The 27,445-nt window shown below is 43.9% G+C and overlaps 1 protein-coding gene across 14 annotated transcripts in view; it reads left to right on the forward strand.

Annotated features, from left to right (window-relative positions):
• Nucleotides 1–27,445, forward strand: part of Ptprt (protein tyrosine phosphatase receptor type T) — a 1,077,234-nt gene that overhangs the window by 269,811 nt on the left and 779,978 nt on the right. For 13 of the 14 annotated variants that reach the window (XM_057780248.1, XM_057780255.1, XM_057780252.1 and 10 more), the window contains exon 2: nucleotides 8,489–8,614. In XM_057780248.1, coding sequence (XP_057636231.1) covers nucleotides 8,489–8,614 — 126 coding nt within the window. Of the gene's footprint in view, nucleotides 1–8,488; nucleotides 8,615–12,867; nucleotides 12,968–27,445 lie in introns of those variants that run through there. The other variant, XM_057780257.1, reaches the window with a different exon arrangement.

Here is a 27,445-nt window from a genome sequence, read left to right on the forward strand (position 1 = left end):
TCAGTCTCTATCTAAGAAATGGGGATTGAGTGTCAGAAACCACATTGCATCAGACACTTGAGTGATGACGGGTGGTACTGTATTGACACTCAGTGATCGTGTTAGTGTTGGGAATGTCCATGTCACTGAATTAGGATTGTTGTCTGCACCTCAAGCCTGAATCTTCCCTGGCTTTTCAATAGCCCATGAGTAACAGGTTTTGCATTTTTAAATGGTTAGGACGAAAGGAATGTTATCTTGTGATAAGCAGTTTATATGCAGTTTTAGGTCCAGGGAGTGCTGGGCATGGTGGTTCACATCCTGGGAAGCAGGGGTGTGGGGGATGACTACGCATTTGAGGTTAGCCTGAATTATCTAACAAGAACCTGTCTCCAGTAGAACAAGGTCATTATTTTATTTATTTATTTATTTAGAAACACAGCTGTGCTCATTCTTTACACCTTATGCCACCTTACTACAGTGCCTTGCTGAGCATTAGCTACAGAGCTCAGGGCCACTGTGATAAGCAGAACCATGAGGTAGCCCCAAAGATGCCTGACCTGCACAGGAATCTACATCCTGTAGAGACCCCACCCCCTACACGGCAGAGCACATACAGTGTGCTCGTCCCATGCCTCGGTTATGTTAGTGGCGAAGGTGAGAAAGTGTCAGATGTAGCTAAGGTCCCAAAGCACTTGACCAGTTAGTTCTAAGTGATACTCTTGGATGGACCAGCTACATCAGATAAGTTATGCAGAAGAACGAGATCCTGTTTTAAGGAAGAGGTTGCCACAGAAGGCTCATGCAGGGGCCATGTGGTCAGGAATTCTGGGTAGCATCTGTGGGCTGAGAATGACTGCTGGTGTAGCTATCAAGAAAAACAGGACCACAGTCCTGCAACCTAAGGAACTGGATTCCACCAAAAGCCGTGCGAATTCTAATCTTAGGGCACCTCGTTTCTGTCCTGGGAGGAAAGAAACAGTCTTGGGTCTTATAGACACTGCGGATACCAAGTAGGCGTTTTCAGCTGCTGTGTTTGTGGCAATTTATTATGAAGCCATAGGAAATGAATGTGTTGCTGTGGACTGCGGTTCGTCTTCCTCAGAGTCTTGTGTTGAGATCCATATGCTTCATTCCTGCTTCCAACACGGCTAGCTTTGAATACAGAGTCTGTGCAAAAGTTAGATGGGGTCACTGGGGTGGGTGGGATCAGCACTCTTTAGGCAGGGAAGAGACCCTAGAAGTCCAGTTGTCTTTCTGCAAGCATTCCTAGCAAAGGCCACGTGGGGATCTTTGAGAAGGTGGTCATTCACGGCCAGGAAGGATGTGATCCCCAGAGCCCACCTAGCCTGACCTTTGTGTGGAACTTTTGTCTCCAGAACTGGGAAGAAACAAATGTCTGTTTTGTATGACTCTTCCTGGCATTTTGTTATGGCGACATGAGTGGACGAATACAAACCACAAAGCTGTCAGTATTTCCTCCTTGTTCCTTCATGGAGAAAGTTTGACACCCCTTCCAGTTAAGAAGTAATAAAAACTGCGTAAATGGCTCATTAGTTAAAAGCATGTTCTGCTCTTGCAAAGGACTTGGTGGGTTACCCCTACTGTAAGTCCAACTCCAGGAGATCCAGTGTCTATCTCTGGCCTCTGCAGGCACCAGGCACATGTACAAACTTACGTGAAGCCATTCACTCTTATATATAAAATAAAAATAATAAGTAAGAATTATTTAAGTCACATCTCTCTTCCTGGTTCCCTTTACCCGTGTATTCTCACTATCTCTGGAGTGTTTACAGCTCCTTCAGTGTTTAGTATGAGCTGTCTACACATCCGTGAGTAATACATGGGTGGAGCTGGAACCATCTTCCAGCAAAGAATCTTCCTGCTTGATTCTGAGCCCCCACCTCCATCTCTGACCCTACCCTCTGCATCATGGTCTCCATGACAAGCTGAAGGTACTGAGCCTACTCCTGTGCCTTGATTTCTAGACTTGAGGATTAGCACATGGTAGGCTTGCAGCAGCGAGTTATTTGGGAGCAGAGGACATGAAAAGTGACTCAGGACTATCAACCAGTTCTGTTTAAAAAGGCATGTTAATTGCTATGGCGACCTAGTCGAATGGGTAAGTGTGTGTATGTGGACTGAGCTAGTCTGGGTTCAAAGTCAAGCTTTGCCACTTGAGATTATTGTGATCTTGGACAACATTTTTGGAGCATTCTATATGTTAGTTTCTTCATGCATGTCATGGTCATCAGTGATCATGTCTAGCTCATGCATTGGCTGTGATAATTAAATGACCGTTATAGATAACCAGCCCCATGCTTGACACAGAGTGCTGTCTGTATTATCCTCCCTCAGATTGCCATCTGCTCTATAGTACTCTTCTCTGTCTTCGTGTCCTTATGTTACCATTCCTTGACCCTAGAGCATTGCCGGTTGGAATTGAGTCCTTCGCAGGCTCTCTCCACACCTGTTGCTGCAATTCTAATTTCTCTTATCCTAATTTATACAAATTAATATAAATCTAATTCATCATATTCTGTCTGTCCTGCCCTCACCTTCTCTCTTCCAAGGTGGCCTTACGGTTTCTCATTAGTTCACTATTTGACTTCCCTTTTCACTCAGTTTCAAGTCTCAACCTTTGCAGAATTGGGCTAAATACTCTTAAAAGTCCCAGCCTGAACACTGAGCCCTCAATCCCTCCCCTCATGAAAGGTTCACTGAGTTCACTGTGACCCCCCCCCCCAAGAGAAAGGCATAGATGGACTACATTCCCCGGTGAGGGCGGCAGTCTGGCAGTTTGCAATAAGTAACGTTCATTTTAATGTATTCAACTACTCATTGAATAAAGTCAAGCCCACGCTGTGGCTCCACTTTGGCGGAGACTCCCGTGGCCTACATATGTTCTCTTGGATCTTTGGAACCTACGACTGGGAAGATATCACCCTGCGACCTCAGATGTCTCACATCCTGTGACACCAGAGGTGTCCTCTGAGCGCCACAAGCGTGACACTCTGTGGGTGCCTAGTGCGTACTGTTCTAGCTACACAGACCAGGTAGGAAGTGTTCCTTTGCCTCCCCCATGCCAGATCGCCTCAGTTTCTAGCCGTGTTTGTCAACACTGTGAATTACTCCACCAGCAGTACTGATCATGCGGAACAAAACGGAAGGCAAATCTCTACCTTTTTAAAAATAATTTTCCTCTCTCATGCTTGCCCTAGTTTCCTATCTTCACCTCGCTTCATGGCTGGATATTAAAGGCACTGCTTTCTATTCTCAAAGAGGCAGGATGAGGCTCAGAGTCTGAATATGGAGTATTCTAAAAGAGGCTGTGCCGGAGCATTGGAGAGTTTCAGGACCACGATGCCAGGGCGAACATCCCGCTTCCTCTTCTTCATGTGTTTGAGCTGCTTCTAGGGGGTCCGTGAGGCTGCATCTGTGAGATGGGGTAGACACAGCAGCAGGGTGAAAATAGTGTAGGTAATTGCTGATCGTAAACGGCTGTTCATAAAAAGGGGTGTCGCTGTTGTTGCTAACTGATGTCATGCTTTTTCTCCAGCTGGGTAAGTACCTTGGGAGTTCTGCCACGAGGTTCCATGTAGAAAGGCCGAGAGCAATGCTTCTTTCCCAAAGCAAGAACTGACAGATGACAGTCCCTGGGCAGAACATAGCCTGCCTCCATTATTATATATAAAGTTTTAAGGGAACGCAGGCACACCGGCTTGTTTCCATACTGACCATGGTTGCTTTTGTATTGTGAGGGCAGGGCTTAGCAGTTGTGAAAGAAACTGTGTAGACATAAAACTAAAGAGATTTATTATTTGACCCTTTGTAGAAAAGTTTGCTGAATCCTGTCTTTGAGAAGTGGGTTGTGGTTTTCTGTTTCCGTATGCAAACAGATTTACATAGATATCAGCACAGTTCACATACAGTGCCTGGCACCCAGCAGAAGGTAACAAATTTTCCATCCCTCTTCTGAACTTAATTCGGCTCTGGAACACAGGATCATATCTGAGAAATGCAGAGGCAGGCACATTTATATTTTTATTGAATTCTATTCCTCTCTCATTTCCAAAAGAAGAGCTCATGTTTAAAAAAAAATTCTGATTGGCACTATAAACCTTATTTATGCTTTAATGTCTCCTAAAGTATGTAGCCCACACGATTTTTACTCCCTTACAGATGCTGATATGCTATACATTACCAAATCCAAATGGATTTTCAAAATCCAATTTCCTTGCTCCAGTCTTCCGTTTCTCTGTTGACTTTTTATGTCTGACTTGCGTCAGAGCATCCGGGGCTTTTGCCACATTTTCACCTCGACCTGTCCAGTGAAATAGCTCGTGTGCTCAAGAGGAGAGTCCTCGGGTGGTGGCTGCCCTTCCCTGTCCTCCTGTGACTCTATGAGTCTCCATCAGGCTCGATGGTGGCTTCTGGAGGCAGCCTGAGCTAGTTCTTGGGTGGAGGTGGAGACAAAGGTGCTATTTCCTCCCCAAATGATTGTGCTAAGGTTGGCATCGGTTACCTGGCACTGCGTGCTCCTTATGTCTGAATGAGGTCAGTGTCCAAACGACTTTTCTTCAGGGATTCTTTCCAATTGTATATCTTCCTTAAGTGGCCCTGCCACAAATACCTTACAGAGATTGCTAGGCCTTTTGTGTTACGGTCTCTAGGGAAAACAGGTAGATGTCATTTTTGAATGATCAGCATTACCTACAAAAGTCTTAAGGTCTCGGGGGTTGGATCAGCATTTCTTGCAGTGGGTTTGGAAGAGTTTTGATTTTTTTCTTCTCTTCTCCTTTCCTGCTGACTCCTAGTGTCCATGGCACCATGACTTACTGCCATTTCTGCATCTCTGTGGCCTCTGTGGGATCCTAGCTACTTCTGATATTCTAGAATACTTAGATCTTATGATGAGAAGGTTCCTTGTAGCCATCTTGTTCCTATATACCAGAAACTACATGGGAATGGATAGGAATGGTTAGGAAATTGTCTCTAGAGGCATGCCACCTGCTGTCTGTGCCCAGTCTCAAGCTCATGATCGCTCTCATTCTTTATCTGTTGTCTGGGAGGAAGGAAATGCAGGAATGATTGTGTTGGAAATCATCCTTAAGTCTATCTTTTTCTCCTTACTAGTTTGAAACATCGTCTGCCTCAAGCTACATGAGCAGGGAGGAGGTATCTCTATTGGTTTGCGCTGAATCCCAGTTGTTTGTTTACCCTGGTGTGTATGTTTGGGTGATGCTATCAATTTATATTGAGAAGGATTATGAGAAACATTCTCATGAGACTCACCATGTACTCCTTGTGTGGATGTAGTCTCAGATAGGAGTGGCGTTTCATTATGGGATATGAGGGTCACCACGGATATTTCTGCAGAGGCTTTTGTCTGATCTGTGTTCATGGATTGGTTGTCATTTTCCTCAGACAGTTTGGCTTTTATTATGAGAACATAGTGTCCAGTACCTGGAAAGCTTTCGCCATTGACAGAGGGAATCGGGAGCTCAGAGTCGGGCGCATAGCCTCATTTAGGCAGATGGACACGTAGGAAATTAAAGTATGGTTTCACAACTCCCTCCTTCAACCCTGCTTTGCTCTTTCTCTCCTTGTCCTCAATGTCACCAGACTGCACATCCTCCTTCTGAATGCACTGGGCTGATGCAGTGGGATGGTGAACAGTTAGCATCTCCTAAAGATGCTCTGCTATCTAGGTTTCACACAGAGCATAGATGGGAACTTAAAATAGACTGGTCATATTCCCTTCTTTGCTCAAAATCTGGGCACTGTGGAAAAGTCCTGACTGTGTGCCTGGCTGAAATGCAGATTGTGTGTGTGTGTGTGTGCGTGTGTGTGTGATGTCGTGTGACACAGGGGCCTGTATCTAGAACTGCTCTGTGGTGAGATATTAAAGACATGCATAAGCCATGACAAACTCTGGTATAAAGCAGGGTCTGAATATCCAGAGAAAACAGTGGCTCAAGACAGAGTATGGCGCTGCCTTTGCTCGCTCTAGTAAGCTCCTCTTGTATGAACATTCCACTGTCGTTCCTTCTGTCTTTGAATGATACCTCCTGCAGCCTTGGCCACCAAAGGCTTTTGCAGTATCAGAGAAGCTGGGAAGGACAGCGTGTCAGGGGTGCTTTCTGTGTGTAGCCCCTGTCTCTGAGTGGTTGTCATGGTGGAGGGTCATCGTACTGAAGGTCTGCTTCCAATTAATGCTGAGATATCTTGGACCACTCCAACTTGGCGATTCTCTCACCCACTCCCAACCATGGCCTCTGGAGTACACACTTGCATTTGCAATTATTCTTCAACTTGTTTATTCATTGCTGGTGTGCCTTACTACTCTTCAGACATCTCTCTGGAAACCCCTGTGTAGCCAGTGCCAGCACTATATCTAATCTTCAGCAAGGGACTTTGTTGAATTAGAAAAGAACTATAGTTAAGCAAATATTTTTCTCTCCAGCAGTACATCAGTCAACTTCCCACCCAGAAATTCCCCACTGGCCTTAGTGCAGATTTCAGTTTTTTGTTGTGTTTCTTGGACCTTTTTACCTTTTTGTTCCTCTCAAGATGTTTGTTTTTGTGTGGCTCCTATTTATTTAATGCAAAGCACTCCTCAACTCCTGCCCCTCCAGAATGGGACCAGCCCTCTATTGCTGAGCCCAGCATTCACCGGGATACTGTCATAACCTGCTCAAGTGACTCTAACAGAATACCTTAATCTGGGTGATTTATGAACAAAAAGAAAAAATTGTTCACAATTCTGGAGGTTTAGAAGTCTGCAAGAGGACAGCAGCTGATGCAGGGGCTGACGACAGTCCGTTCTCCTCGGTGCCTCCTTTACACTGGTTGACATTTCGTTCATTTTGTTTATCACACAAAATCATAGGCTTGATTATGGCATTTTCACATGTACTTTCTTTTCATTGGCCTCCCCATCTCCCTCTTCCTCTCCTGTCATCCTTTCATGTCGCTTTCATGTCATATGAATTCTGTTGTCCTTGTCTTGGCCTTCCTCCTGCGAAGCTCACGTGGCAGAAGGACTGAGTGTGCTCCCTAGGGCCTCTTCATCAGGACACGAAGCTCCTACCTGAGCGCCAAACCCTCATAACCCAACCACCCCCTCAAAATCCCTCCTCTTAATCCCACTTCCTAGGGGTGAGTTCCAGCATAGGGACTGGAAAAGGACACAGGCTGGAGGCCTGCAGTGGATGTGGCTCAGCTTATGATGGGGACAGATGGGCGTTTGGAGGGGGGCAGGGTGCTGAACGCCAGGGAGACAACACAGGGAAGAGATGGACTAGAATGGGAATGGGTGTGGACGACGGCAGGCTCAGGCCAGCAGGTGCCAGCTCCTTCTGTGGACCAGCCTGTGCTCCTCTTGTGATATCCTTCCTCCGGCCCTCTGCCTGTGAAGATGCTCCTCTCCCGACAGGCCCTGTTAACTCTCTCTGTTAGAATAGGGGGCTCCTGTGTCTCTAGTCACAGCAGCTCTCCTACTTGGACCCTCCGTTCTAATCCTTTATCTCATTCAATGTCACCTTGAGTGGACTTACAACCCAAATATATATGCTGTTATCCTTGCCAATATGAAACAGACACAGCATAATGTCAAATGAAGGACGGTTTGAACTTTAGGGGAAAACCTAGAAACCCTCACTGTTGACGTTCTCATCTTCCAAATGCGTGGTTGTCTAATTCTTTACCAGTTTGTTCTTCCAACTCCATGAAGCATGGGTTTTCAGTCTACTTTTCCAGGGAAGAAGGTTGGGTGCGGGTCCAGAGTGTATACTGTGTTTACTTTTCATAGTCAATCCATTTAATAACATATCATAAGGTGGGTGTTCTCTTCCACTGGTGGGGAAACCGAGACTCCCCACCTTCCAGCCCTGGTGTGAATCAGGTGGCCCAAACTCACAGTTTTGCAAAGCTGAGGTGTCATGTAATCCTGCTGGACTCTGAAGCTCCTGTTTGTTCCATAGCATCCAGCACCCCTTACCTGGAGCTGGAAGCTGTTACAGAGGCATGCCCTGGCATTCCTTGTTCCTACTCAGAATGAGACATTCCTGTTTATATTCTCAGGAAGTCAGACTGAAACCAATGTAGCTAGTCTTATTAACTTTCTTGAATGGGGGACGGGTCACCAATGCCAGAAACTTTTCTGTGATTGCCAAGGAAATACAAAAATCTAGTTTGCCGATTACCTGCTTTTGGTTCTCTCTCTCTCTCTCTCTCTCTCTCTCTCTCTCTCTCTCTCTCTCTCTCTCTCTCTCTCTCTCTTCCCTCTCTCTCTCTTTCTTTCTCTCTCTTCTTTCTTTCCTTCTCTTTTCTTTCTCCTCCTCTTCCTTCTCTTTCTTTCTTCTTCTATTTTGATTTAGTTATTTTTTCTCTAACACCCCTCTAGAATTTAAAACCCAAAGCTATAAATGCAGAACTGGTGGGGAAGGGCTAACTTGCCAAGCTTTATACATGGGGCCGTACTTACCTATCTCTCTTTCGTCTGCAGGTGGCTGTTCCTTTGATGAGCATTACAGCAACTGTGGGTATAGCGTGGCTCTGGGGACCAATGGGTTTACCTGGGAGCAGATTAACACATGGGAGAAGCCAATGCTGGACCCAACTGTGCCCACAGGTATGTGACCCATCATGTTGGGGGCTGAGATGGAGGTGGCTGGCATTTGCGGTGGCTCATGGGGGAAGAACCTTTTTATGGATTGAGGTGAGAGAATAGTAGGTTAATATGTAGATAGTGAATTGCCCATCTTTAGATGTGTTCAGGCAAGGCTAAGTGAGTTCTTTAGAATGGAGTGATAGCTATAGGCCATCAGGATCCAGAGACCTATGGGATTATTTTTACTCAGAGATTTTTAAGCTCTATCTATGCACAGAGTATCACTGAGTTTTTCTATGGGGTCTGATGGTAATGACATTTTAGAAAAAGATGAGATTACTCCTTTTCTCTATAAGCATGAGTTGTACACATCAGGACTTTCCCACTGTTAAATTATTATAGCTTTGGTGATAATAATCCAAAAATAGCAGGCTTATTTAACCAATGTAAAGTCTTGATGGATGCCTGCATGAGGCAGGCCTGTGAGAGTGGTGAACCTGCTGGCTTTTAGGGGATGTATTTGGAGGAGGGATACACATACTCAAAGAGAACAATGTCAGAGTTGGTGAATTGGGCAGGGCATAGCAGCAAGGTTGCTTGGTGATGTGAGCCAGGATGTCCTACATCCCTGTGAAGGTGAAGGTCATCCTTTTGAACAGTAAGACATGAGAAGACCTTGTCTATGGAGACTTCCTGGCCAGTGACTCCATGTAGCACACACATTGTCTATGGAGACTTCCTGGCCAGTGTCTCCATGTAGCACACACATTGTCTATGGAGACTTCCTGGCCAGTGTCTCCATGTAGCACACACATTGTCTTGTATTGCACCAGCCCCTCAGCCCTCTCTGAGGCTCAGCCCTGTTCTCTGCTAGTTCAATCTGTCTTTAAGCACTAGAGTTCTTTGTGTTTGTTCTATACTTTCCTCATGGATGGCTTTTCCAACACCATTGCTTCAGGTTCTATCTGTGACTCCCACTGCTATGCCCTCTTGGTCAACTCTAGGGAGAGGGTTTCTGGGATATCAATAAGTGGAGACAGAGGAGATTCTCAGAAGAATATAGGGGCAGAAGTGTCTTCTCTGATTTTGAGCTTGATTCCACAGCAGGAGACCCCTGGCTGGATTTGCATGGTTCCTGCTAAGGCTTGCGTCATGTCTGTTTTTCAGAAGGGCCTTGAATTCAAGGCTATCTCAAAAGGAAAGACACAAGCCTGAAGTTACTAAATTGTAAATTTCAGATTAGATGGGGTCTTATTTTGTCTGAGCAGAGGTATCAGTTGTCACATATTCCAATGACTAAGGCAGCGTGGGAAAACTATATCTGTTGCCTCCTTGTGGTTTTTAGTAATGCTGACTTCATTTCTGTAGTATCCCAGTCATTCATCCCATTAGGATCCCCAAAGCTAAAACACTTGTGATTAGTTAATTAATTAATTAATTAATTAACTCTAATGCTGGCATGGAACTCACTATGTAGATCAGACTGCTGTTGAATTCACAGGATTCAATCTGCTTCTGCCTCTTGAGTGCTGGCATTGACAGTGTGTGTCACCATCTCTACACGTTCTCTGCTCTCTTGGCCATCTTTGAGATTGATCAAATCTGGATCTTATAGTGCAGGCATGTGTGTGCATATATGTATGCATTAGTGTATGTGTGTATGGGTGATGGGTGTGCATGCATCCGTATGTGTATGCATCAGTGTGTAAATGTATATATACATGAGTGTTAAGTGCATATATGTGTACATTTGTATGCATCCATGTGTGTGAGTGTGTGTGTATATTCATGAACATACATGTGTTTTCTGTATATCTTTAGCACACTCAAAATCATGTAGTGTATCATGATCCAACATTTTCAAAATTAGCCTTCCTTTCTTCCTTCTTTCCCTCCCTCCCTCCCTCTCTCCCTCCCTCCCTCCCTCCCTTCTTTCTTTTCTTTTTGAGATAACATAGAACTTAAGACCACCCTCCAAAGTGATGGGATTGCAAGTGTCTACCAACATGCCTAGCTAAAGTGAACTCTTAATTCACCCTTTCCCCTTCCATGTCTACGCACTCTCTCGAATGATTCAGAAGCCAATGGCTCTATTTGTCTCTTACGCCTCCCCCCATGTGGTAGTCTCTTCATCTGAATGTCTCCCCAGTTCTGACTCCATCACAGGTATGTCTGGTTTCTTTGCCTAGACTCTCATTCTTCTGATGCAGATCACCTCTGCCTCTCCTTTGGGAACCTGGGAACCTTTGTTCTGGTCCTTTGAGTCTTTCTTTTGAGTTAAATCCATACAGAAGCCAAAGAGATTCTGGTGGGATACAGGGCTGTCCATTCCCTTGCCCCTTTATCCCTCTGCAGTTTCTCTCTTGAAGATTTTGAGGTCTCCTGATGCTTTGAGATGACAGAGTCCTGCTGTCCCCTCAAGACCCTGACAGCTTATCCTGCCTCCACTTCTGCCCTGACCAGTTCTGCTTCCCCTGTGTTGCTTCACGTGGGCTCCTGTCAGTTGCTGACAAACTGACTCCCCTGCCTCAGGAGCTCACACACGACACTCCCAGGAAGCCCTTCCCTCTAGTCTGCCCTGACGTTGTGACTTCTTCCCATTCAGTCTGGGTTGGCTCTTGGTAAAGATCCCCACATTGTGACTAACGTCCCTCAGATGAGAAATCCATGTGACTGGGGACCACAGTAGCCTTGTTCACAGCTGCATCGTCAGCAGCTGCAGGATGTGGTGTGACAGATGGAGCATTCACGTCACAGTGTGCTGGAAGGGGGCACGGACGGGGCCACGTACTGAAGCAGTTAGTAACAAAGACGCGAGCTACAGTTTAGAGGCCTTTGGCACTTTTCTTCCTGATCACATGCTTATCCCAATCACGTTTTCTTTCTATTATCCTTCCCATTTTACAGAGAAGAAAACCAAGGTTCTGGGCAGCAACTGGCAAGATGGATGCCTCCTCTTTCCCTCCCACTTCCCCTCCCTGAGGCACGATGATTACTTCTAATCTTAATTTTCTCAGCCCCTTATTACAGCCAGAGTGTCATTTCGTAAATATTGGATCATGCTAATACAATCTTCTGAGCATTCCTAATAGAGGCATTTGATAGTGATGGCTGAAATGAGTCTGTCAGGGGCGCCTGTGGATCTCGGCGGGTCTGTGTGCTGCTCAGGCTGAGAAGCGTGGACGCGAATTCGGATGAGGCGAGAAACTGTTCTTGCAGGCAGTGGCCGGAATCTTACTCGTGTTCTGTGGTCCAGTACTTTTTATCTCTTTGGAAATCTAGCTTGAGTCTGTTTATTCAGATGGCCCTTGCTGTTTATTGATCCCCTCTGGGTGACAAGCTCTGTGTCATAGTTGGCCGGAATGGATAGGATCATGTCGTTTTGGAGCTTAATCTCTTTAGTGGCTTGGCCTTTAAGTAGACTGTGATCCACACACTGTGAGACCTATCCAGTCCTGGGCCATCTAATGCCGTCTTTTTGCAAAGGCCGTCCCTTACCTCTCAATGCTCCAGATACCCTGCCTGACCTGGTGATTGGACATGTCACATTCTTTCCTGGCATAGGAACTTCAAACATGCTCCTTCTGCTCACTGGAATGCCTTTCTCTATCATCTATAATCTTCTTCAAGTCTCAGCTCATGCAGCTTCCCATAGACATCTCTCCTCACTGCACAACTGAAGGAGGTTTCCTCGGGTGTCTGATTGTTGCCTCCAGTTCTTTGCTTTCAAAGCCCTTGTTATAGACCCAATGTTAGCTTCGCAACAGCTGCGGGAAAACACCTAAGAGAACCAACTTAAAGGAAGAAACATTTATTAAGGCTTAGGCCAAAGTGAAGTGGATCCATGGCTTTGGACCTGAGGCAGGTCTGGCAGAACGCAATGGTAGTGAGAGTGTGAGACAGAGGATGCCTCCCTGCATAGAGTCCAGGAAGCAAGGAGACAGAGAGAAGTCACATGTTCAGTGATGTTTGTCACTCAGTCTGGCTCAGCTTTCTCAGTTCCCCCTATTTTCTGGTAGTGCATTCAATGATTAATCTATCAATAAACGAATCCCTTGGTTGGAGCCCTTGTCATTCAGTCAATTCTCCAAATTCCCACTTCTGAATGTTGCAGTGGAGACCAAGTCTTCACACGTGGGCCTTCTAGAGATATTTCAGATTCAAACCACAGCACACATTAACTTCTTCCAGTCCTGTGCCAAAGCGGAGTGATGCTGGCACCTGGATGCTCCTGAGTGATGCTGGCACCTGGATGCTCCTGAGTGATGCTGGCACCTGGATGCTCCTGAGTGATGCTGGCACCTGGATGCTCCTGTCCCAGTTCTCTCACTTCTCACTGGAAGATCCGCATGAGAGCTCCCTGGAGATGGCTGGGTGAGTGTGAATGACGGTCAGCCTAGGTGGGCCTCAGGCAGTGTTAGCTGCCCCTGGACTCTTTCCTTGTTCTTGAACCTTCTGGAAATGTAAGAATAGGACCACCTGAGATCCCGTGCCTCCCTCAAGCCCACTGATACCCAATGCTACTTCACAAGGGGGAGACATTTAGCTGCTCTGACACGAGTCACACAGGCAAGAGAAGCTTCTCACTTCCCAGAATGCACTGCCTGAGAAAGTCTAGGATCTGCCTGTAGTTCAGCTCCCCGAATCCAGTACTGTTCCCCTATCACACTCTTCCCCACCTTCTCCGTGGAGAAGTCTTTGGGCCAGCATTCCAGGCTTCAAACCTGCTTTCCATGCTTCGTGTCTGTGGCTCCATCACAGAGGAATAGAGTAAGGCTTGCAACACCCACAAACCCTCTCTAGGGCTCTGTCTTATATAACTGTAGCTACCACAGATCCTTACGCTTGGCATGAACTAAAGGTTTCCACACAGTGGTCCAGAGACTTATCCAGAGGGAAGGGCATAACAATGCATGTGTTGTAGGTGCCGTGTGTGTGTGTGTGTGTGTGTGTGTGTTTCTGTGGGCTGACATGAACACACTCGCATCTGTTGGTACATTGGTATGGTGTGCTTCTGAAGGTCAGTCTTGGGCATCTTCCTCAGTTGCGCTCTTCTTTGCTTCATTTTTACAGAGGATCTTTCTTCTTTACCCAGCCAGCAAGCCTCAGGCATCTTCTTTTGTCTACCTTCCCAGGGATGAAATTCTATGCATGCTAACACACTGCGCTTCTTTATGTGCTTCAAGAGCTCCATCTCAGGACTTCATGCTGGCACGGCCAGTTGTTTACCCACAGAGCTACATCTCCAGGCCCACGGTGTGTGACTCTTATGTCACACATCTGTGTGTACAAGAAATTCTTCATTTCTCATCTTTATATCACCTTAGCTTTGACTCTGATCCCACAGGGAGCTGAAATTTTACTCGTTTATTCTGTGAATATCTTGAGACTTATGCTGGTCTTTATGATTTCATTAGGAAGTCTTCTGCTACCTCCCCTTAATCCCTTTGTGCTGGTTTGAATAGGTATGGCCCCCATACACTCATGAGTTTGAATGTTTGGTGACAGGAAGTGGCACTACTAGGAGGTGTGGTCTTGTTGGAGTAGTTGTGGGCTTGTTGTAGGAAGTGTGTCACTTTGAGGGCAGGCTTTGAGGTCTCATATACTCAAACTACACTCAATGGGGAACACAGTCTCTTTCTGCCTGTGGATCAACATGTAGAACTCCCAGCTCCTTCTCCAGCCCCATGTCTGTATGCATGCCACCATGCTTCTCTCCACAATGACAATGGACTAAACCTCTGAAACTGTAAGCCAGCCCCGATTACGTATTTTCCTTTATAAGAGTTGCTGTGGTCATGGTGTCTCTTTACAGTCATAGAAACATACCCTAACTAAGACACCCTTCCCTATTTTTCTTTCTGAGGCTGGGAGCCCTTTGCTGGGACTGACTGGCCCCAGTTTCCACTCATCATCCTGTCTTTGCCCTTTCCAGCAGGTGCTTCTGCAAAGCAGGGTGGTCCAGCAAGTCCTTCTCTGAACCCTTCCAGGATGGGAAACCTCCTCCCTCCCCTGCTTGCCTCCCCCTAAATGCAGCCTTCGGTCCCAGCCTTTCTATAGCCCATGGCAAACTCTGCACAGTAACTTTAAACTTTTGAGAACCGGAGGAAAGAAGAAAGCAACCTTGACTTTAAGTAGCTTCTCTCTGGACCACACACATGCAGGGAGAACAGAGAAATACCAGGTTTAGTAGTTGTCTGTAATGTTGGAAAGGACAGGAGCTGGAGATAATCCAGGAAGAACATGGGACACCCTGCAACCAGCCCACTCTACCCATCAGTCTCTCCCATGCGAGTAGATACAGCTTCCACCATGGCTCTGGGCTCTTTATCATGCCCTTGACCTCTTAGGCCACCTGTCTCCACCTTTCTGCTAATATTTATGGAAGACTGCCATCAGCTGTGGACTAACTGTGCCTCTTCAGAGGGCATGTAGAAGTTCTAAATGCTGGTACTTGTGCACTTGACCTTGCTTGGAAATTATTTGGAGTCCTTATTTCCATGACTTCCTTAAGATGAAGACACACTGGTTTTATGGGGGTGTCAGTCTAATATGGCAAAGAGGAGGTCTAGTTAGGGTTTCTGTTGTTGTGAGAAAACAGTATGACCAAAAGCAACTTGCAGAGGAGAGGGTTTACTTTATCTTACAATGCTTGGGTTGCTGTTCTTCACCGAGGGAAGTCAAAGCAACTCAGGGCCAGAACCTAGAGGCAGGAACTGAAGCAGAAGCCCTGGCAACCCTGCTCAGCAACTTGCTTCTCATGCCTTGCTTGCCTGCCTTATTTAACCATCCAGTGTCGCCTGCCTTGGGTGGCAACTCCTATAATGGGTTGATCCTTCCCACGCCAATCAGTAATTGAGAAAATATCCCAGAGGTTTGCCTATTGACTAATCTCACGGAGGCATCTTCTCAGTTGTGGTTTCCTACTTTCAGATATGTCCCAGTTTGTGTCAAGTTGGCAAAACCCAACCAGCTCATGGAGCAGAGACACATAGCTACCCAGAGGAAAAAGCCACGTGAAGATAAAGGCAGATATTGGAGTAGTGCATCTACTAACCAAGCAAGGCCAATGGTGGCCAGCAAAAGGCAGGGCCAAGCCAATGTAGAAAAGGCTGCCTTTCTGGAGCCTTTAGTGGGAACATGATTCAGCATGATTCTGAACTTTTGGTCTCCAGACCGGGATAGAATAGGTTTCTCTTGTCTTCAGTTACCAGTTTGTGGTAGTTAAGAAAGTTGAAGCCCAGTCGATCCCACATCAGTGCCCCTGCCCAGCCCTCCTTCCCAGGGCACCTTTTCCACTCAGGAATTTATCCAAAGGCATCGGAAAGGCTAGAAGCTGGTATTTACTTTGTGCCTACAGTAACCAAGAAGTGGATTAGGCATTTCCCCACACACTATTTGATCGACTTTTCAACACCCCCCAGCAGTTCCGTGATACTGTTGCCTTTTCATCTTGGAGTGTACTGGGTCCCAGAGAACTAAGTAACTGGTCCAAGATCACGTGATCTCCACAGCAGGGGAGGCAGGCTTGGAATCCTGGCCAGTGAAATATAAATTGTGTGCATGTTTCTGTCATCAACTGAGTATCTTTTAAAATGATTTCTATTTGCAGTGTGATTTATGATGTCAAAAACAATGCATATTCATGCAGGGGAATATACACAATAGACACAGCTACAGAGAACAAAGTAGAAGTCATGCATGCATACAAATACACATAAATATGTTTCTTCGTATGCTTTTTGAAAAGCATTTTCCCATATCATTAAATATTTCTCAAATCATGTTTTCTAAAAGCTTCAGGGTTTTCCATCCCAACAACGGTTCCACAGTTTGTTTAACCACGCAGGCTCATTGCTTATTAAAGTTCCTTGTATTTACGTCTAAACCACATTGCAGGCACTCTTTCTGTGCATACACCGGTGTAATCTTCTCCAGTAGGACTTTCCAAATTTGCTTTCAGTGGGATATGTTTCTGTGTTCCCCCATGTACCCCCAAACCAGAATGGTTGCGCATTATTTTTAAGATATGGGGGAAGAACACGATCCCCATGTCAAACCTGGTTGGCAAAATGCTTTGTAAATTCGAAAGCATCAGAGGAGTTGGGAGCTGATGGCAGTCTGCTCAGAGTAACGCATGGTTTGATGGCTAGAAGGATGGAGACTCTCCGCGGTGTTTTAGAAGGAATTATTTATGACAAGATGGGTGTCACCTATACAGAGCATCATGGGATTGCCAGCATTGATTAGATGGATTGCAGGTTTGTTCATGGTCTGTGTGCTAAGCTAGATTTTGTTAATTTGCAGACAAGGTCAACATCTTACTTCTATCTGTCACTGCAATGCTGGGATTTAACATGTAACTATCAAATTAATTATGTGTAACTGTGCATGTATATATGAGTGTGTGTGCATGTGAGAATGCATGCATGCATGTGTGGTTGTGTATGTATGTGTGTGCATATATAAACATGAGCTCACCAGTCTTGCTAGACTAGTCATCCAGCAGGCCTGGGATTTGCCCTTCTTCATCTCCCATTTGTGACTCTCAGGACCATAGGTTACTGCTGTACCTATTATATGGATGTTGGGGATCCAGCCTCCAGTCCTTATGGAAATGCAGCAAGTACCTCATCCACTGAGTCATCTCTCCCCTGCAGTACTACTTATTGTGTGTGCGTATGTGTGTGTATTTGCTATGGTAGCGGTGTTGAGGAACCCTTTCCATAGTTGAATCTCTCCCATGGACTCCGTGGGTAGTGGGATATTAGTGGAGTCGAGGGGAAGTGATTTCAGAAGCATTTTCAGCTCTGATATTTTCATATTCTCAGGAGCCCTGTGGCCTTCACAGTTTGAGTGTGTACTGTTAGCTGGATGAGGTTGTACTGAGGAACATCAAATGGTTCATCCTTGAAGGTCATTTGGGGCTTGTTTTCCGTTGTTCCTTGAATTCATTGACCAGGTAAAAGAATTTTGGGGATACTCCCTTCCATCATACAGAAGTGGGACAAATGCTCAGAATGGTGGGGAGTGGAATTTGGAAGGGACTCTCTGGGGAAAGCTTTGTACATTCCAATCTCATTCATTGTTCCTTTCAAAGTATTAATGCTAAAATGGCCCAGATACATGGTCTTTATCCTAATATCACTAATAATTTCCTTTATCCTAACATCATTCCTAATATCACTCACTACTGATTCATTCAAAATTCCATCTTCCTAGATTCCCATTCAATTTTTCTTCCATTTGTCTTCCCTCATTCATGATAAAATATTGCATATTAATTCTTTTAACAATGACTGGTTTGTACATAGGTGTTAATTCTTTCTTGTTCTTGTCTCAGCTGATCCAAATATCACTATTTACAGATCGGCATGTGTTGAGAGAGAAAAGGAAAAGGGAGAAGGAAGGAGAATAAGAGAAAAATAAGAGAAAAAAGGAAAGAGGGTACTAAATGATAGAAGATGATAAGACAGAGAGAGTATAGATGTACAGTAATTATAAATATACAGATACAAATATATTATAAAGATTACTATAATTGTCCTGATCATAGGGGAGTGGTATTTATATCGTAGTTATCTTGCAGCAGGGTGCTATACTAAGCAGATTAAAGACATTCACCAATGTAATCCCTAAAACATTCTTCTTAAGTACATATTATTATCTACATCTTAAAAATGAGGAGAGTCAGGCACAGAAAGCTTTAATGGCTCATCTAGAGTCACCACTGGCATGTGATTGAGCAAGGATTCATCCTCAGGAAGTCTGGGTGGGTTCATCCTCAGGAAGTCTGGGTGGGTTCATCCTCAGGAAGTCTAGGGATACAGATTCCAACTCCTTCTGCAGTCCCCTAACCCATCTGTCATCCATCTCTTCTCCCACTACTGTATGCCTATTCAATTGACCCTCCAAGATGACCTGCTGTCCTGTTGGGTAGATGAGACATTATTTATGTGCTAAGGTACCAGTTACATCAACCCAGTACCAAAGAAACGGCCCCAGAGAACAATGCATAAAGGTGCCAGGCTTCCAACACAGACAGAAGACAGCCCTTGTCTCAGACGGCTCTCAGAAAATTGCTTACGAAGCATCTCATCTTATAAGATGGTCTCCTGTATACCTGGGACTCCACAATTAATTGGGAAAACTGCATTAGCCTGTGATGACCCCAATCAGTGCTAGTTTGGGATGTTTATAGGGATCACAGAATTGGTAGAAAAAAATGGGCAGGAAATTGAATGCAGGTTTAGTAATTATAGCAGCGGATATGACTGTGTAATAAGGACGGCAAGCTGTTGTTACAAACGAGTGTCCTAAGGATTGCTTCAGGCAGCAAGAAAGCATCCTGCAGTGCTCAGAATGTGCATCTGCTAGATAAACAGGGTAACACATCTGTGTTAGTGCACAGCTGGGTGGCTATTTTAATATGTGGGTTTCTAGTGACGTCATACCTGGATTCCAGATGTGTCACATGCTTAGCAATATATGGGAGAGTTTTGACCTTCAGTCGTCCCCTGTTCCCCCCCCCCCCCATCACAACCAGGTCTAAGGTCTGGTCCTCAGCATGGGGCTAATGGGAGTTGGTGGAACCTTCAGTGGGAAATGCTAGGAAGTGGTCTTAGGGTGTTGGAGACCTGTCCTTGAAGGGATAGTGGGACCTCAGTCTTCATCTTCTCTCCCTCTTTCTGTTTTCTCCTCCCCTTCTCTTCTTTACCTTCTTCTCTTTTTCTTCCTCCTTCTCTTCCTCTTCCATCTCTTCTTCTATGTCTTCCTCTTCCTTCTCTACCCCCATCTCTTCTTCCTTTCCTTTTAACTTCCTGGAACCGAAGATTTTGCCTCTTCATGTGTTCCCTGCCAGATGTACTGCCTCACTGTAGGCCCAAAGCAACCGGAACAATTTAATACACAGGCTGAAACCTCCAAAATTCTTACCCCCAATACACTTGTCCTCTGTATAAGCACATTTATCTCAGGTATTAGTTAAAGCAGCAGAGAGGTAACCAAGACGGTAGAATTAGAATTAGGAGTTATATGCATGTGTCATTCGGATGTTTCAGTGGTGGACTCTGATGTCCAGAACACAAATGGACAATTTTAAAAAAGAATTTAAAAATCAAGACTGAGCAAGATCACTGGCTGCTCTTCTAGAGGTTCTGGGTTTCATTCCCAACACCCACATGGCAACTTACACACATCTATAACTCCAGTTCCAGGCCACCCTCTTCTGGCATCTCTGGGCACCAGGTCCATTGTGCACAGACAGACAGACAGAACACCCATTCACCTGAAATAATACATTTTTAAAAAAGAATATTATAAATGTTGAGACTGCAACAACCAACATTCTTCCCCTAAATATGTATACTATTTGATGATCAATAGTCTAAGTTGTTTGTGTGTTATTATTTAATATCTCAACAACACTGATAGCTGAATATTATTTCTCTTATTATAGAAATGAGGGAACGTTATCTAATACCCTGAAATATTTTAAATAGAGGAGCTGGGATTTGAGTGTCTGCATTATGATTCCAGATATTTTGCACCACAATTAGTTTTTCAGCCAATAAGTAACATTATGAAATGTGTTTTTGTTAGGGTTGTTTTGAGATCAGTTATCCCATGGAAATGAGGTTGTCCTTTTGTTCAGACTCCTGCCTTGGTCTTGAGTGTTGGGATAGGCACAACTGGGTGAGGTGGGCACAATTATCTCTAGTTTCAATTATGTCTTTAATATTTATAATTAAATACTAACTATAAAAATAGAGATGTGCCAGGTGGTGGTGGCGGATGCCTTTAATCCCAGCATGGAGGAGGCAGAGGCAGGCAGATCTCTGTGTTTGAGGCCAGCCTGGTCTAAAAGAGTTGGTTCCAGGGGGACGAGAAAGAGAGAGAGAGGCAATTTATACACCTAAAAATTTATATATTAATTTAAATTTTTGTAGGCTTCTCACTGAAATAGGAAGAATGGTTTACTGAAAATGTTCTTTTTACACATTAAGATAAACATTGTGTGTGTGTGTGTGTGTGTGTGTGTGTGTGTGTGTGGTCTGTGTATTTCTTAGTGGGTGTGTGCTTATGTGCATGTGAGTTTGCCTATAAATGGAGGCCAGAGGTTGATACTGGGTGTCTTTTTTTAGTTACTTTCCACCTTTTTTTTTTTGTCCTTCATTGAACCCAAATCTCAACAATTCAGCTATGTTAGCTGATCTGTGGGCTCTAGGCAATTCTCCTGTCTCTAGTAACAGCCCTGTGGTTATAAACACATAGTGCCATATCCAGATTTTTATCCAGGTGCTAGGGATTAGAACTCAGGTCCTTATGCTTGCACAACAAATACTTTATTCCAAGAATGGTTAAGTCTGATTCAATGATTAGGGTTGATTCTGCCAGTTTGTGGAGTAGACTACGTCTGTCAAGTTGGAAATGTGGGCATGATAAGTTTAACTTCTGCTTACTGTCAGCATCGTGGGAGCAGCCATGTCCCAGAAACTCCCTGAACAGAATGAGGGAGAGATGAGCTTCCCTGGGCTCTCCAGCCTCCTGCTGCTTTGACTGCACTGTTCTCGGGACAGCCTGTTGACAGCCATGTTCCAGTCCTGTGACTTCTGCCCTGTGTTAGGTGTTGTTCTTATTGACTGTTTACGCGACAGGACTGCAGTTCTAGGGTCCAGGATTCCTTTGAGTGAGCCTTCCCTTCTGAGTGTATGCACCATCTTTCCTATCAAGGAGGCAGCTTTCTTTTTATTATTATTATTATTATTATTTATTTATTTATTAAAGATTTCTGCCTCCTCCCCACCACCACCTCCCATTTCCCTCCCCCAATCAAGTCCCCCTTCCTTGTCAGCCCTAAGAGCAATCAGGGTTCCCTGCCCTGTGGGAAGTCCAAAGACCATACACCTCCATCCCGGCCTAGTAAGAGGAGTATCCAGCTTTCTTAAAGCTTTGGAAGTGATAGTGATTTGAATTATCATTGTAATTACTGAGAGATTTGGTAAGAAAGGAAAATTGCTTAGTAGAAATAGAGTAGTTTCTTTGAATTTAGTGAACATAAGATAGCTGAGGCATCTCTATAAAACATAGTCCAATAATCTGGAAAATTCAATAGTCAATTGCCATCTCATTTGGGGCTATCCTGGACCTGAACATAGAATGTGGGAGCCATAGCTACATGGGCAACGAAGTCTTGAAATATGGCTAGTTTTAATATATCTAAAATGTACACCTGTTTCAAAGGTTTCATCATCAAAAGAGGACATAAAACATTTTATATCGTGATTTTCATGCCAATTATGTGTTCCATATGAGTTTAGATATTTAGAGTTTGGTAAAATTATTAAAATTGATCATATACATTTTTAACCTTTTAGATATGGCAACTAGAGTGTTTAAAATTCCATAGGTGGTTCTCATCATATTTCTCTTGGCCAGTCCTTCCATGAATTGTTGGAATTTATTGTGCCAACTCCAACTGTCCTTTTGCCCACGGGGATGTTTCTCTTTGCTGATGATAACAGCTGGTGTGTATTGGGCACTTATTATATACCAGGCTGTTTAAATGTTTCCACTGGGTGGATCATAGAAACCCAGTGTTGCATAGTTACTCTTGTGATTTCCCCTCTCACAGATGCAGAAATTGAGGCACAGAGCGATTAAACATCTTGCCCTTAGTCACAGAAGGAACAAAAGACAGACAGGATTGGAACCAATGCCTGTTCAGTGGCTCCTACTGATCCCTTTCAAGGCTCTTGCTTTCTGCAGAACGCCCTAAGATTTCTGTTCCTCCTTTGCTATGCCTACTCACTCTCCAGTTCTCAGTTTTCCTACCAAGAAGTGGACTGGCCATCCTTCAGGACCTCTTAGTTGTTTTCTTTCTGCATGTGTGCATACATGCATGTACATGCACATGCAGGCATGTCCATGCACATTTATGTCTAGGCTGCAGATCTTTCACTTAGCCTTGACATTCTTTGAACAAGGAGACAAGGAGATATCTGTGTGTCTGTTACGCTCTACAACTCTTTAGAGCCAGTAAACAGCTTTATCTGTTCCTCCTCCTACTGCTTCTGTGTAATTAGCTCTGTGTTTTGTCATAGCTCTGCCATTCACCTGCTCTGTAACTTTCAGACATGCATTGCTCTTATCTGTGCCTTATTTACCATTACAAATCAAAGCGGAAGCCATGTTCTTCTAGCCTGGCATTCTTTGATTTGTCTTGAGGGATGAAGGAAATGGAACATTGTAAGTGTGGGAATTCAGTGATTCCTGTGTAAAATAAAACATTGTGAGAAATCTTGCGGCCTTCACCCATCCATCCCCCTGTCATTCATCGGTCAGGTAGGACAGGTGCCTCTGCTTCTCTGACAGGAGAATTTGTCTTCATGAGTGCGTGGAGATGCGGCACTTTCGAGACAATCTGTCCCCGAGAACTGAGGCTTGCACATTAATATAAATCCCCCAAGTGAGCATAAGGTACTTAGTAGGTTCCCAGGTACCCACCAAGTTACAGGTCTCTACTGTGTGCCTCAGGAAGGACAGAGGACTGCTTCAGAATTTATTTTCCCAGGACAGTACTCATTGACATTGATTCATTTAATCAGAATGATAGAAAGTCCCCCATTTTGTGTGTGTGTGTGTGTTGGTGAGGTCTATCTGTAACTCTAGTATCTGAAGGCAGAGGTAGAAGGACTGAGAATTTGAGACCAGTTTGGTCTACATTGTGAGTTCAAGCCCAGCCTGGGGAGCATAGAAAGGGCTCATGTAATACAAAATTACCCCATTTTTTTTTGAAAATATCTTCTGTCACAGAGTGTTGACACCACTCAGTGCTAGCTTTCTGTTGAGGAAGTGACCATGCTTTAAACTACCCTCAAGTCTTTGAAAAATTGCTTCCTTTCCGAAGTATTGTGTTTCGCATTTGATGGAGGAATTACTTTCATTTAATAAAGAAACTGCCTTGGCCCATTTATAGGCCAGCCCTTAGGTGGGTGGAGTAAACAGAACAGAATGCTGGGAGAAAGAAGCCGAGTGAGGAGTCGCCATGATTCTCCCACTCCAGACAGACGCAGGTTAAGATCTCCCTGGTAAGCCAGCTCGTGGTACTACACAGGATATTAGAAATGGATTAGATCAATATGTAAGACCTAGCCAATAAGAGGCTAGAGCTAATGGGTCAGGCAGTGATTAAAAGAATACAGTTTCCGTGTAATTATTTCGGGGCATAAGCTAGCCATGTGGGCGGCCGGGTGCCGGGGACGCAGCCCCACCGCTCTTATTACAACAGAGTGGCAATTTTAAGGTCAATTTTGTTATATGTATATGTATTTCTGATCTTGATTAAGGTATTGTGATTGTGTAGTTAATTTAAAAATGTAATGTATAATTAGGAAATATAGGTTGCTACTGGATAATCATAAATAATAGTCAAGCTTGTAGTCATGTTAGTTAGATTTTCTAGATATATAGAGATATATTTCAATTAGGCATTCTTCATATCTTTCAAAGACTACAGAACATGGCATTTAATGTTTTAATAACTTAGGGCTTTTCATGACAATGAGACACTCTGCTCCTGACAGCACCAATCTACTTCAAGAGAAAGATGGGCATTAAAGAGGCTTCTTATGGATAGCCATTTGGGCATGAAACTGCTCATGCCTGGACTGTTGCATAAACTGGACACAAAAAACTCGCAAAAAAAGGACTGCTAAACTTGCCTAAAGGTGAGATGGTCTTTCGGGGTTCCTGACTCATGAAAGAGTCTGCGAGACATTCTACAGGACACAACAAAAAGTGACTGAACTGTCTTTGGAATTTCCTGCTTGATGAAAATGTCTGCTGGATACTATGGGCCTGAAGGCTGAAGATGGATGCCCCAACGGTACAGAGGAACTTTGAGTGACTGTCCAGGCAGCGAGATGTCTCTGTCATTTCTAGAGTTTTGGATTTCTTGTTTACTTAGGTAATATTATATCCTTCTAAAGTCTTTGATGGAGTTAAAGAATGGTTAGTTATAGTTATAGTTTTCCTTAGTAATGATAAAAGATAAAATAGATATAAATATTGTAACTGTAATTCTTGCTTGATAACTGTTTTGTTATATGTAATTTTACTATGTTAAAGTTAAAGCCTTTCTTTTTTGTTTAAACAAAAAAAGGGGAAATGATGGAGGAATTACTTTCATTTAATAAAGAAACTGCCTTGGCCCATTTATAGGCCAGCCCTTAGGTGGGTGGAGTAAACAGAACAGAATGCTGGGAGAAAGAAGCCGAGTGAGGAGTCGCCATGATTCTCCCACTCCAGACAGACGCAGGTTAAGATCTCCCTGGTAAGCCAGCTCGTGGTACTACACAGGATATTAGAAATGGATTAGATCAATATGTAAGACCTAGCCAATAAGAGGCTAGAGCTAATGGGTCAGGCAGTGATTAAAAGAATACAGTTTCCGTGTAATTATTTCGGGGCATAAGCTAGCCATGTGGGCGGCCGGGTGCCGGGGACGCAGCCCCACCGCTCTTATTACAACAGAGTGGCAATTTTAAGGTCAATTTTGTTATATGTATATGTATTTCTGATCTTGATTAAGGTATTGTGATTGTGTAGTTAATTTAAAAATGTAATGTATAATTAGGAAATATAGGTTGCTACTGGATAATCATAAATAATAGTCAAGCTTGTAGTCATGTTAGTTAGATTTTCTAGATATATAGAGATATATTTCAATTAGGCATTCTTCATATCTTTCAAAGACTACAGAACATGGCATTTAATGTTTTAATAACTTAGGGCTTTTCATGACAATGAGACACTCTGCTCCTGACAGCACCAATCTACTTCAAGAGAAAGATGGGCATTAAAGAGGCTTCTTATGGATAGCCATTTGGGCATGAAACTGCTCATGCCTGGACTGTTGCATAAACTGGACACAAAAAACTCGCAAAAAAAGGACTGCTAAACTTGCCTAAAGGTGAGATGGTCTTTCGGGGTTCCTGACTCATGAAAGAGTCTGCGAGACATTCTACAGGACACAACAAAAAGTGACTGAACTGTCTTTGGAATTTCCTGCTTGATGAAAATGTCTGCTGGATACTATGGGCCTGAAGGCTGAAGATGGATGCCCCAACGGTACAGAGGAACTTTGAGTGACTGTCCAGGCAGCGAGATGTCTCTGTCATTTCTAGAGTTTTGGATTTCTTGTTTACTTAGGTAATATTATATCCTTCTAAAGTCTTTGATGGAGTTAAAGAATGGTTAGTTATAGTTATAGTTTTCCTTAGTAATGATAAAAGATAAAATAGATATAAATATTGTAACTGTAATTCTTGCTTGATAACTGTTTTGTTATATGTAATTTTACTATGTTAAAGTTAAAGCCTTTCTTTTTTGTTTAAACAAAAAAAGGGGAAATGATGGAGGAATTACTTTCATTTAATAAAGAAACTGCCTTGGCCCATTTATAGGCCAGCCCTTAGGTGGGTGGAGTAAACAGAACAGAATGCTGGGAGAAAGAAGCCGAGTGAGGAGTCGCCATGATTCTCCCACTCCAGACAGACGCAGGTTAAGATCTCCCTGGTAAGCCAGCTCGTGGTACTACACAGAATATTAGAAATGGATTAGATCAATATGTAAGACCTAGCCAATAAGAGGCTAGAGCTAATGGGTCAGGCAGTGATTAAAAGAATACAGTTTCCGTGTAATTATTTCGGGGCATAAGCTAGCCATGTGGGCGGCCGGGTGCCGGGGACGCAGCCCTGCCGCTCCTATTACAACACGCATTAAGAAATCAAGTAACACTCTCAGAATTCAAAACATTATTTGTCACCAGTGAAACAACTTATAAAAGCTTGGGACAAGCCAGAGTGTTCTGTGCCCTTTAAGAGTCTTGGGGGTTTCTAAGATTAAAGGAAGACTTTGGACACCAAGAACAATCGAGAGCCAGAACTGGAGCAAGGAAACCTGTTAAACACATCAGTTTGGAATTAGGTTAGAAAATCAAAGCTGCCATAGGTATTTTTGTTAGGAATGTGTTTTGTAGAAGGTATCGGGTGGTTAATATACCTTTGAAACTATCATGTATGTGGTTAGTGGTCACCCACACGAAATTTAGACTCTGCAATGGGAAAGGACAATTTCTTCAACAAATGGTATGGCATAAACAAACATCTAAATGTAGAAGAAGAACACTGAAACTTTATCTTATGCCCCCCCCCCGCACACACAACATTAGCTAAAAAGTCATTAGATACTTAGCTATAAAACATTGGGTTAGCCGGGCGATGGTGGCGCATGCCTTTAATCCCAGCACTTGGGAGGCAGAGGCAGGCGGATCTCTGTGAGTTCGAGACCAGCCTGGTCTACAGAGCTAGTTCCAGGACAGGCTCCAAAGCCACAGAGAAACCCTGTCTCGAAAAACCAAAAAAAAAAAAAAAAACAAAAACAAAAAAAAACATTGGGTTGTGACGCTACAGGAAAATACGGGAGGAAGCTTCATGACTTGGCCAGTGGCTTTTCTGATATGACATCAAAAACATATGGGTTGTTAGCAAAAATAGTCACATGGAACTACATCAAACTGGAAAGTGTGTGTGTGTGTGTGTGTGTGTGTGAGAGAGAGAGAGAGAGAGAGAGAGAGAGAGAGAGAGAGAGAGAGAGAACATTGGAAAAGAAACTCACAGAATGGGAGAAAATGTTTTCAAGCCACAGCTAATAAGGGGTTAATGCTGGAAACTATGACCACTCCTCACAACTCAACAACACAACAAGGCATTGGGTAAAAGATGGACAAAGACTTTAGACAGACAGTTCTCTAAGAAAAACACCCAATTAGCAACAGACATATGAAAACAT

Source organism: Chionomys nivalis, chromosome 9 (assembly GCF_950005125.1).
Source record: "Chionomys nivalis chromosome 9, mChiNiv1.1, whole genome shotgun sequence".
Taxonomy (NCBI): domain Eukaryota; kingdom Metazoa; phylum Chordata; class Mammalia; order Rodentia; family Cricetidae; genus Chionomys; species Chionomys nivalis.